The sequence below is a fragment of the Salmo salar genome, chromosome 18 (assembly GCF_965601325.2).
Source record: "Salmo salar chromosome 18, fSalSal1, whole genome shotgun sequence".
In the NCBI taxonomy this organism is placed as follows: Eukaryota; Metazoa; Chordata; class Actinopteri; order Salmoniformes; family Salmonidae; genus Salmo; species Salmo salar.
Genome location: NC_138308.1, coordinates 71,662,154 through 71,675,390, shown reverse-complemented (window position 1 = coordinate 71,675,390; position 13,237 = coordinate 71,662,154). Strand labels below are relative to the sequence as shown.

At 41.2% G+C, this 13,237-nt stretch overlaps 1 protein-coding gene across 2 annotated transcripts in view; it reads right to left on the bottom strand.

Moving 5' to 3' along the window:
• The window catches only part of LOC100136445 (solute carrier family 2, facilitated glucose transporter member 4), a 41,429-nt gene that overhangs the window by 12,200 nt on the left and 15,992 nt on the right, over positions 1–13,237 (bottom strand). For both annotated transcript variants that reach the window (XM_014155686.2, XM_014155688.3), the window contains exon 3: positions 2,711–2,871. In XM_014155686.2, coding sequence (XP_014011161.1) covers positions 2,711–2,871 — 161 coding nt within the window. The remainder of the gene's footprint in view (positions 1–2,710; positions 2,872–13,237) is intronic.

Sequence of the window (13,237 nt, the reverse complement as noted above, 5' to 3'; positions counted from 1 at the left end):
GGTGTTTTAGGTCAGGGCATGACTAGGGGGGTTCTATGTATTCTATTTCTGTGTTGGTGTGTGTGTATGGTTCCCAATTGGAGGCAGCTGAATATCGTTGCCTCTAATTGGGGATCATACTTAGTGTGTCCCTTTTCCCAACTGCGTTGTGGGATATTGTTTAGAGTTAGTGCCTATGTGTGCTATGTATTGGCACGTTCGTTAAATCTTTGTTGTTGTTTTGTAAGTTTCACTTTAATAAATATGTGGAACTCTACTCACACTGCGCCTTGGTCCGCTTATTTATTCAATGAACGTGACATTCATGCAGTTTTGGTGTTCTGGACTGCTGTCGTGTGAAGTCAGCAAAGAACTTGCATGTTTCCAGTCTGTCAGTCCTGAGTTTGCTAACTACATTTTCTTCTTAGAAAATAGTTTGCAGCTGAAGCAGAAGAGGCTGTTGTTTCTTTCAGAATACACCAACCAACTTCTAGGGATTCTTCACCACTCAGCAAGGTCTTCCTGAAATACTGGTGGTGGCGACTTCTTCTATCACTCTCATTCCTTGGGAAAACAAAGTTAGGTGGTACCTCACTTGGTCCTCTGCAAACGAGTTGTGTCCGAATTCTGTCAGTCAGAACTGAAGGCCAATCAGCAGGGTCTGTAGACAGTGGTTCATCCTCAGCAGCAGGATTTGGTAGGGATGCTGCTACAGGCATTTCTAATGGGCATTAGTTTACACACGTTATTTACAGAATTTATAGTGGTGGAACATCCCACATACATACCCAGTAACAATAAAATCATCATTGTTACCTACAATATAGAAACTTAAAACTTTGCAAAAGGGAAATTATTTATTTTGTTTATGTTATGCAGGGACGCACACATAAACACATGTGCGTGTACCCACACACACACCTGAAGAATCCTGCTGGGGAGAAGTGGAAGCAAATGGGTCTTCATCCTCATCCTCAGTCTCAGACAACATTTGTGAAGACACCTGTGTGGCTGAGGAGGTGGATGGCTCCTCATCTTGAGGCTCCGAGATCATTTCTGAAGAGGCCTGTGTGGCTAATGAGGTAGATGCCTCCTCATCCTGGCCAGTGCCAGAGGGTGCTCCAAAATATTTCAGAAGTTCCCCTGAATTTGCATTGAAATACTGTATATGAGTCTGACACCCGAAATACATTTGTTGCACAATGAAATATACATGTCATTATGCACAATTTATCAAACTTTCAGAATAGGAACCAAATGAACCATACAACCTCCTATATCACACAAGATACAAAATATCAGCATAATATAGACGTATTTTAAGTTAGCCTACAGCATTGCAAATTCCCCTTACTGAGCTCAGGACCTAGTCAATACAATCACAGAAAACCTTAATGATGTCACCTCAATAAAAGTTAACCAAATCAATAATGTGCTAGTTAGGTGGTAATCGTTTTGCTGCAGGCTACACACATTATCATGATAAAACTGTGTGAAATTATATCCAATGTTATGTAAGCTAGTTGGACAGAAAACGGAATATTGTCCCCCTATGTGTAATAGGGGTGGCAGGTAGCCTACTGGTTAGAGCGTTGGGCCAGTCACCGAAAGATTGCGAGAACGAATCCCCGAGCTAACAAGGTAAAAATCTGTCGTTCTGCCCCTGAACAAGGCAGTTAACCAACTGTTCCTAGGCCGTCATTGTAAATAAGAATTTGTTCTTAACTGACTTGCCTGGTTAAATAAATAAAATATAAAAATAGCAAAGCAAGCAACATAGTAACATAGCCTAACAAACATAAGTATTATACTAGCCTATTTCATTACATGCATAATATTATACTCATAAAGATATGACATAGCTGCATACCTTTATCTTTTACACGTTTCTCCTCTTCTTCTCTCCTCTTTTTCCTAAACTGGGCACCTGATGGCTTAGACCTTTTCTTATCCATTTGTGTTGATTTGGCACTCGAGCATCAATACATTACCCATCCCCCAACACTGTCAACCAAGAGTCAAGACTAAACCAATTCACCTTGGTGGTGTGCAGACTGGTATTATATTATTCTTAATGATTTCGCACAAACCAGAAAAAAATGCAACAATATGTCTGTGAAACTATATATTCACAGTATTATGAATGAATTGTGGTTTATTTGGTAGCATTTTGTAGTGTGACTGATTTTACTAATTGCATTAGTACTGTACAAAGTTAGAGGTGCGCTATTTGATAGATTCCCCCGCTCCCCCTACCTTGGGCTTCCAGTGGGGAGACCTGAGGTCAACCTACCACCGCCAACCCTCCCCATCTTGTACTTCTGAGTGGGAGACCTTCCCAGGCAGTAGCCTGCCTAGCTCACAAACTAGAATCAGGGCGCCCACTCCGACAAGGTTAATTGACCCACAGTCCCACACGGTGACATGATATCATTGACGTGACGTGCAAACGAGCAATAGAAAACCGCTCTCGCAAATGTCAAATTCACCATCTTGCCCCCCCCCCGGGCGGCTGCCCATGTTGCCCATACCTAAATCTGCTTCTGTGCATATGCAAATACTACCAAATGTTTCATTCATGTAGGCAACACTATCCAGTTAATGTCCTGCAAAATCATCCTGTTGTCTTTGAGGTTTGAGGTTTTTAATGTGGTCACCCTAGCGTGTGCATGCATACACACGCGTGTCTGGGCGTCCGCTCTCTCGTCTGTGAGTGTATCATCTCCCCTACCTGCCCAGCCATTCTGAGATGACGCCCACACAGAAGGAAGAGATCATGCCTCCTATAGAGAAGATGGCTACCGACAGTGACCACAGAGTGGTGAGTGTAGCGGTGGGAATGGGCTCTCCATACCGGTGCACCCATGTAGCATTGTAGTCCGCCTCAATGATCTGGAAAGGCAGGAGAAGAGAGATGAGATGAGACCATGACAAGACAATGAGGAGACAGATGAGCCATCCAATAGAGCTAACATTTTTTCCTTAGTTATAGCAGGAAGACTGTAACCTGGTCCCAGATCTGTTTGTACTGTCCTAGCATGACAGGGATCATAGGAGTTGGTAAGACAGCACAAACAGATCTGGGACCAGGCCAGGAAGACAACAATGTCAAGACAAAATGTCTTTATGAGCTTTGTTCAAATTGGTTCCGTTAATTGGAGCGTTGTGCATCCTTTCAACACCAGAGTTCTTGGTTTGATTCCCGCATGGCATGGGCCACATATACTGAATCAAGGTAAGTGTATACAAAAGTGTTACTTCCTCGAGATAAATGCTTTGGCAATGGAACAGAGAGAGACGTGCTTTGTGTGAATACAATGACAAACTGTTCTGTGAAGGCCGGGTATAACCACCACTCAATACTATGTGCTTCTTGCCAATATGGTCTGTCAAAATGGTCTATCAAAATCAAGAATTTAACGCAAATAGATTGTCTTCAATGGATTGACTTTCAATGAGTAGCACTGTTGAGTCAAGAGTTTCTTTTGGGCCTCAAGATTTCGCCTGGTTAATAGATGGCACAGGGTTCAAGGTTTTGGCTCATGTGTAAAGAGGTTCAAGGGACCAGGACTCATGACCAGAGAGTAAATACCAGCGGGGGCACGTCGGTTGTAAGGCCTCTCTCGTAACACAACTCACCTGACTAACTCCATCTGTTCCTCTGTCTGACTCATTCCCTGTCTGTATCTAAATACAGATACTATCAGATTCCTAAGAATCTGCCTCAATATACACTGAACAAAAATATAAAACGCAGCATGTAAAGTGTTGGTCCCATGTTTCATGAGCTGAAATAAAATATCCCAGAAATGTTCTATACGCACAAAAAGCTTATTTCTCTCAAATGTGCACAAATTTGTTTAAATCCCTGTTATTGAGCATACCTCCATTGCCAAGATAATCCATCCACCTGAGAGGTGTGGCATATCAAGAAGCTGATTAAACAGCATGATCATTATACAGTTGCACCTTGTGCTGGGGACAATAAAAGGCCACTCTAAAATGTGCAGATGTCTCAACTTTTGAGGGAGCATGCAGTACACGCTGATTGCAGGAATGTCCACCAGAGCTGTTGCCAGAGAATTTAATGTTAATTTCTCTACCATAAGCCGCCTCCAATGCTGTTTTAGAGAATTTGGCAGTACTTCCAACCGGCCTCACAACTGCAGACCACGTGTATTGCATCGTGTGGGCGAGCAGTTTGCTGATATCAATGTTGTGAACAGAGTGCCCCATGGTGGCGGTGGGGTTATGGTATGGGCAGACATAAACTATGGACAACGAACACAATTGCATTTTAACGATGGCAATTTGAATGCACATAAATACCGTGACGAGATCCTGAGGCGCATTTTGAGGACCATTTTTTGTAAGGTATCTTTGACCAACAGATGCATATCTGTATTCCCAGTCATGTGAAATCCATAGATAAGGGCCTAATTAATTTGTTTCAATTGACAGATTTCCTCATATGAACTGTAACTCAGTAAAATCTTTGAAATTGTTCCATGTGGCGTTTATATTTTTGTTCAGTATAGATTTGTTAACTTGTCAGATGAGGAGTTGAATGATACTGCTGTCTACACAAAATGCAATATATGCAGCATGAAACTGATTCTACATTTGATATAATATACTGTTGATATATGTACCTATATATTTTATGAATAATATCTGATACACAGTACCCAAGCTAGCACATAAAGTTCTCAGAACCATATGTTTCTTAGAGATTGGTGAGAGCATGGTTGTTTTATGGTTATTTTGCAAACAACCATCCCACAACTTTCTAGAAATGGTGCAGGATAGTTGCTTGCCTTTGGAACATTCTCAGCACATTTAAAAACATTATTTTATTGATATTTCATTACTTTAACAGAACGTTTGATTAAAAGTTCAAACATGGTTACATTTCATTTCAATTTTGGTAACGTTCTAGGAACTTTCTCCAACTGGTTTGACATTGGGAATGTTGTCAAATTGTTTCAAGAACGTTAAGAAACAACATTCTTCTGTGGGAATTTCAGTACTTCAGCATAACGTTCCTACAGGTTTCCTCGTGGTTCTATTTGAAGTCATGTTCTCAAATTGTTCCGAGAATGTTAAGACATTTTTCAATAAAAACTACAAGAACACTTTAGTAATATTCAGAGAACGCTCTGAGAATGTTATTTAAAAACGTACATTCCATTCTCAGCATCAATCAAACTCTCTCTATCCTCTATCTTGTTAAATGTGTTCTGGTGTGTTGTCCACGCTCATTAATTGGCCACTCCTGATCTTAATGAGTGCTTGTCCAGGCTGTATCAGCGTCTGGCTGTGATTGGGAGTCCCATAGGGTGGCACACAATTGGCCCAGCATCGTCTGGGTTTGGCCGGGGTAGGCCATCATTGTAAATAAGAATATTTTCTTAACTGACTTGCCTAGTTAAATAAAGGTTAAATATATATATTTTAAATGGTTTCCTTTGAAATGGTCTCTGTTTTAATAGACTAAAATGAACAGTTTTGAATGCCTAAAAAAACATGGCATGCTAGCCCCATCGTGGTAGCATGGGTACCAGTTTCTTCAGCTAATCCACTCACTGTACTCCATGCCATGTGCCAAAGAGACTGGCCATTCTGCTATCTTCAAATATGAACATTCTTTCATTAATGAGATCAAGGAGAACAGAGGATTTAATGCTGATTCGATCACCCTCACACCTATCCTCCAATCACAACGATTATGCAAATATTCAAATCTTATCACTTTTTTCCTCCACAAAACACGTCGTTATCTGGTTGCTAAGCAACCGTTTTTTGTTTGTTGCTTGCTCAAGTCTAAATTCTCAAAGTAAATACAGTAATTCCAACCACAAAACGTCTTAGATTTGATTTTATGCCTCAAAATAGAACCTGCCTAACAGCTAAATATGTGTTTTTGACTTTATTATAAATTCTAATTCTATTTTCCAGGCACCACATGTTGTAATGAAAAATATTATTTCCAACAACCAATGAGCAAGTCCGCTGTAAATCCAGCATATATTGAATGTTGTAGACTGCCAAAAGGCCGGTCTCTTTGGCAGTGACAAGGAGTGGAATGTTAGCTAAAGAGACTGGGATTCAGCCTACCATCCTGGTGGCTCAGTGGAGTAATTCCATGGCCAGAGAACATTAGATTACAGGTTTGAATCTCACTTATACTGTGCCACAATAAAAAAAAAGGTATGTGTTTGCATGATTAATGCCTAAGGAAATACATTTCCATGTGTCCTATCTGTGCTTGGACTTCAAAAAAAGCTAACCCCCAAAAAGTTAGCAGTGTTATTAAAAGTCTTATTGAAACATTCAGTAAAAGCTTTAAGGTAGTTATAAAAAAAACTCCAAATAACCTATAATTTTGCTCTCAGAGCATTAATAAAACCTCACAGGAAAACTTTCAAGGAACCAGACTAAAACATTCTCAGAACCTCCCTGCTACCTAAAAATAAATGTTCCCAGAACAGGATACATTTTCACTTCTGTTCTCAGAACGTTTAAAAAAAAAAATCAGTTTAACCGGTCAGGAAACAACAAATGTGAAACCAAAAACATACGTTCTCACAACTTTCAAGGAACTAAATGTGCAAGCTGGGTATGTTTCAATATATTTGATGTAAACTCAGAAAAAAAGAAATGTCCTCTCACTGTCAACTGTGTTTATTTTCAGCAAACTTAACGTGTAAATATTTGTAAGAACATAAGATTCAACAACTGAGACATAAACTGAACAAGTTCCACAGACATGTGACTAACAGAAATGGAATAATGTGTCCCTGAACAAAGGGGGGGTCAAAATCAAAAGTAACAGTCAGTATCTGGTGTGGCCACCAGCTGCATTAAGTACTGCAGTGCATCTCCTCCTCATGGACTGCACCAGATTTGCCAGTTCTTGCTGTGAGATGTTACCCCACTCTTCCACCAAGGCACCTGCAAGTTCCCGGACATTTCTGGGGGGAATGGCCCTAGCCCTCACCTTCCGATCCAACAGGTCCCAGACGTGCTCAATGGGATTGAGATCCGGGCTCTTCGCTGGTCATGGCAGAACACTGACATTCCTGTCTTGCAGGAAATCATGCACAGAACGAGCAGTACGGCTGGTGGCATTGTCATGCTGGAGGGTCATGTCAGGATGAGCCTGCAGGAAGGGTACCACATGAGGGAGGAGGATGTCTTCCCTGTAACGCACAGCTTTGAGATTGCCTGCAATGATAACAAGCTCAGTCCGATGATGCAGTGACACACCGCCCCAGACCATGACGGACCCTCCACCTTCAAATCGATCCCGCTCCAGAGTACAGGCCTTGGTGTAACGCTCATTCCTTTAACGATATACGCGAATCCGACCATCACCCCTGGTGAGACGAAACCGCGACTTGTCAGTGAAGAGCACTTTTTGCCATTCCTGTCTGGTCCAGCGACGGTGGGTTTGTGCCATTGCCGGTGATGTCTGGTGAGGACCTGCCTTACAACAGGCCTACAAGCCCTCAGTCCAGCCTCTCTCAGCCTATTGCGGACAGTCTGAGCACTGATGGAGGGATTGTGCATTCCTGGTGTAACTCGGGCAGTTGTTGTTGCCATCCTGTACCTGTCCCGCAGGTGTGATGTTCAGATGTACTAATCCTGTGCAGGTGTTGTTACACGTGGTCTGCCACTGCGAGGATGATCAGTTGTCCGACCCTGGGCATCTTTCGTTTGGTGTTTTTCAGAGTCAGTAGAAATGCCTCTTTAGTGTCCTAAGTTTTCATAACTGTGACCTTAATTGCCTACAATCTGTAAGCTGTTAGTGTCTTAACGACCATTCCACAGGTTCATGTTCATTAATTGTTTATGGTTCATTGAACAAGCACGGGAAACAGTGTATAAACCCTTTACAATGAAGATCTGTGAAGTTATTTGGATTTTTACGAATTATCTTTGAAACACAGGGACATCCCTGAAAAAGGGACATGTCTTTTTTTGCTGAGTTTATGATTGATTGTTGATGTATGTCCCAATATATTTGATGTACAGTTGAAGTCGGATGTTTACATACACCTTAGCCAAATACATTTAAACTCAGTTTTCACAATTCCTGACATTTAATCCTAGTAAAAATGCCCTGTCTTAACTCAGTTAGGATCACCACTTTACTTTAAGAATGTGAAATGTCAGAATAATAGTAGAGAGAATAATTTATTTCAGCTTTTATTTCTTTCATCACATTCCCAGTGGGTCATAAGTTTACAACGCCAGCATGGTGTGTGCAACGCCAGGGTTGTGGGTTCGATTCCCACGGGGGGCCAGTGCAACAAATTATTTTTTTATTTTTTTAAAGAGAACAATTATAACAAAAAATTAAAAAATATGTATGAAATGTATGCTCTGGATAAGAGCGTCTGCTAAATGACAAAAAAAATATGTACATACACTCAATTAGTATTTGGTAGCATTGCCTTTAAATTGTTTAACTTGGGTCAAACGTTTCGGGTAGCCTTCCACAAGCTTCCCACAATAAGTTGGGTGATTTTTGGCCCATTCCTCCTGACACAGCTGGTGTAACTGAGTCAGGTTTGTAGGCCTCCTTGCTCGCACACGCTTTTTCAGTTCTGCCCACACATTTTCAATAGGATTGAGGTCAGGGCTTTGTGATGGCCACTCCAATACCTTGACTTTGTTGTCCTTAAGCCATTTTGCCACAACTTTAGAAGTATGCTTGGGCTCATTGTCCATTTGGAAGACCCATGTGTGACCAAGCTTAAACTTCTTGACTGATGTCTTGAGATGTTGCTTCAATATATCCACATAATTGTCCTTCCTCATGATGCCATATATTTTGTGAAGTGCACCAGTCCCTCCTGCAGCAAAGTACCCCTACAACATGATGCTGCCACCCTCGTGCTTCACGGTTGGGATGGTGTTCTTTGGCTTGCAAGCCTCCCCCTTTTTCCTCCAAACATAACGATGGTCATTATGGCCAAACAGTTCCATTTTTGTTTCATCAGACCAGAGGACATTTCTCCAAAAAGGACGATCTTTGTCCCATGTGCAGTTGCAAACTGTAGTCTGTCTTTTTTATGGCGGTTTTGGAGCAGTGGCTTCTTCCTTGCTGAGTGGCCTTTCAGGTTATGTCAATATAGGACTTGTTTTACTGTGGATATAGATACTTGCATACCTGTTTGGAAATTGCTCCCAAGGATGAACCAGACCTGTGGAGGTCTACAATTTTTATTCTGAGGTCTTGGCTGACTTCTTTTGATTTTCGAAAGATGTCAAGCAAAGAGACACTGAGTTTGAAGGTAGGCCTTGAAATACATCCACATGTACACCTCCAATTGACTCAAATTATCTCAATTAGCCTATCAGAAGCTTCTAAAGCCATGACATCATTTTCTGGAATTTTCCAAGCTGTATAAAGGCACAGTCAACTTAGTGTATGTAAACTTCTGACCCACTGGAATTGTGATACAGTGAATTATAAGTGAAATAATCTGTCTGTAAACAATTGTTGGAAAATTACTTGTGTCATGCAAAAAGTAGATGTCCTAACCCACTTGCCAAAACTATAGTTTATTAACAAGAAATTTGTGGAGTGGTTGAAAAACGAGTTTTAATGACTCCAACCTAAGTGTATGTAAACCTCTGACTCCAACTGTATGTTAGCTGATATATTCTAATATTTTTTATTTCTGTTACATCAAATATATTATAACATATATTAGCTATGTTAGCTGATATATGTTCTAATATATTTGGTGTATGTTAGCTGATATATGATCTGCTATATTTGATGTATTAGTAATTAGCTGATAAATGTTCTGATATTTGCCTCTGTCACATCAGAACCCCATGACCACCAAACCACAACTAATGCCCCCTTATGAGAAGGGGGCTTTATGACAGTGAATCTAAGAGATTGTCTAGATTGCAGCGAGAGCATCTAACTATATATTGTTCAGGGAGGCTGTACGTGCACTATGGTGTGTTTCTCGCCGAACGCGACACCACCCGCCCTTGTCTGTGTCACAGCGTGAACCCTCAACAAACCTTGTGAGTGTCGCCCTAAAAAAAGCCCAAAATAGCCCCTCTTTCCCATGACACCAGAATCGTTGCCTTAAACCCCTCTGCCTCCGATTTCACCCTTGGCTGTTAAGGATATCTGAGATGTGGGGGGGGGTAGATGGGGGTAGATAGATGTGTGGACTGTGCAGGCTTGCGGATGGGTGAGTAGGGCGAGGAGGCAGGGTGAGGTGTGAGGTTTGGGGGTATTTTTTGGCAACGCTGTGTGTTTCCTCATGCGGCTCGTGTTGACATTACTCGGATGCTCCCCTGGCCACTCTCTCTTCTGCTCTTGCCCTCTCTTGTCTCCAATATATTTCTTCCTCCTGCTCTCTTTATCCATCTCCTATTCTGTAATAGTACATCCATCCTCACAGTCTCTCTATTCCCCCTATCTCCCTCTCTCTTCTATATCCCTACATGTCTTCTTTCCTCTATCCCGACATTTCATTTAGTTTGTATCCTTAATTGATTTCACTGACATTAATATGTTGCTTTTAAAACCTATAGACTCTACTTCATTGTGAACGGGACAAACCTGGTCCTGAGAAAAAAGACAACAATAGCCTGTTTCCGAAAAGGTCATATTAATAATTTATTCAAGCGCTATTCATTACATAAAGAATCTCAAAGCGCTTTAAAGCAACACAAAAAAGACAAGCAATTTAGAAATCAACAACATCATTCATGAGATAGTAGATCATGAGAGGGTTGTAAAGTTCATGGCTTGAGTGACCATTGGAAGGAGGTGGTCAAATGAGATGAACAATTAAAAAAAATGTTTTTTATAATTTCATGCAATTCTACTAATTTTACTCTTCCCTCACTCTTGACCCATCCCCCTCTACTTTCTACACAGCCTGCCTCTCTCGCACCAGACACTTCCGATCCCCAGCGACATGGTCACCCCAACAGTTAACACACACAACCTTATCCACTGAAACTACACAATCTTCTGTCCCTTGCCCTCCTGCACACTTCCCACATCTTGGAATCTCCTTCCTACACACTGACATGACCATAAACATGGCACCTGAAACAACACAGTGGATTCAGCACAAAAGCTCCAACAGGATAACTGATATATCCTAACATAACTTTAATTAATCAGTTGGATGGGCATTTGATTTCTATAGGCGGCAAGTTTTTTTCTCACGGGACTTCCTGTTGCAGCAAACCGTTCGCCCAGTCAATGTGCAGGGGTTCAGGTTATTCAAGTTATTTTGTAGGTAGGGGTAAAGTGACTATGTATAGATAATAAACAGTGAGTAGCAGCAGTGTAAAAACAAAGGGGGGGGGGGGCATTTGATTAATTGTTCAGCAGTCTTATGGCTTGGGTGTAGAAGCTGTTAGGGAGTCTTTTGGTCCTAGACTTCACGCTCCAATGCCGCTTGCCGTGCGATAGCAGAGAGAACCGACTATGACTTGGGTGACTGGAGTCTTTGACAATTATTTGTTTTTATTTTCTCTGTCTTTGAACGTAAACAGGGTTTCCCGGTCGGAATATTATCGCTTTTTTACGAGAAAAATGGCATAAAAATGTATTTTAAACAGCGGTTGACATGCTTCGAAGTACGGTAATGGAATATTTAGAATCTTTTGTCACGAAACGCGTCGGGCGCGTCATCCTTCTTTACCCTTCGGATAGTGTCTTGAATGCACGAACAAAACAGAGGATATTTGAACATAACTATGGATTATTTTGAACCAAACCAACATTTGTTATTGAAGTAGAAGTCCTGGGAGTGCATTCTGACGAAGAACAGCAAAGGTAATCAAATTTTTCTAATAGTAAATCGGAGTTTGGTGAGGGCCAAACTTGGTGGGTGTCAAATTAGCTAGCCGTGATGGCTGGGCTATCTACTCAGAATATTGCAAAATGTGCTTTTGCCGAAAAGCTATTTTAAAATCGGACATAGCGATTGCATAAAGGAGTTCTGTATCTATAATTCTTAAAATAATTGTTATGTTTTTTGTGAACGTTTATCGTGAGTAATTTAGTAAATTCACCGGAAGTTTGCGGTGGGTATGCTAGTTCTGAACGTCACATGCTAATGTAAAAAGCTGGTTTTTGATATAAATATGAACTTGATTGAACAAAACATGCATGTATTGTATAACATAATGTCCTAGGATTGTCATCTGATGAAGATCATCAAAGGATAGTGCTGCATTTAGCTGTGGTTTGGGTTTATGTGACATTATATGCTAGCTTGAAAAATGGGTGTCTGATTATTTCTGGCTGGGTACTCTGCTGACATAATCTAATGTTTTGCTTTCGTTGTAAAGCCTTTTTGAAATCGGACAGTGTGGTTAGATTAACGAGAGTCTTGTCTTTAAAATGATGTAAAATAGTCATACGTTTGAGAAATTGAAGTAATAGCATTTCTAAGGTATTTGAATAACGCGCCACGGGATTCCACTGGCTTTTGAGTAGGTGGGACGATTTCGTCCCACATACCCTAGAGAGGTTAAACAGCTCGTTGAGTGTGGTCTTAGTGCCAGCATTGGTTTGTGGTGGTAAATAGACAGTTTCAAATAATATAGATGAGAACTCTCTTGGTAGATAGTGTGGTCTACAGCTTATCATGAAGTACTCTACCTCAGGTGAGCAATACCTCGAGACTTCTTTAAAATTAGAAATCGCGCAACAGCTGTTATTTACAAATAGAAACACATTCTCGCCCCTCGTCTTACCAGACATAGCTTCTCTGTCAAGCCGATGCACGGAATACCCAGCCAGCTCTATAGTATCCGTTCAGCCACGACTCAATGAAACAGAAGATATTATAGTTTTTAATGTCCCGTTGGTAGGATAGTCTTAATCGTAGATCATCCATTTTAGTTTCCAGTGATTGCACATTGGCCAATAGTACGGATGGTAGTGGCAGTTTACTCATACATAAGTATTCAGACCCTTTACTCAGTACTTTGTTGAAGCACCTTTGGCAGTGATTACAGCCTAGAGTCTTCTTGGGTATGAATTTGGGGAGTTTCACCCATTCTTCTCTGCAGATCCTCTCAAGCTCTGACAGATTGGATGGGGAGCGTCGCTGCACAGCTATTTTTAGGTCTCTCCAGAGATGTTTGATCGGGTTCAAGTCGGGCTCTGGCTGGGCCACACAAGGACATTCAGAGACTTCTCTCGAAGGCACTCCTGCATTGACTTGGCTGTGTGCTTAGGGTCACTGTCCTG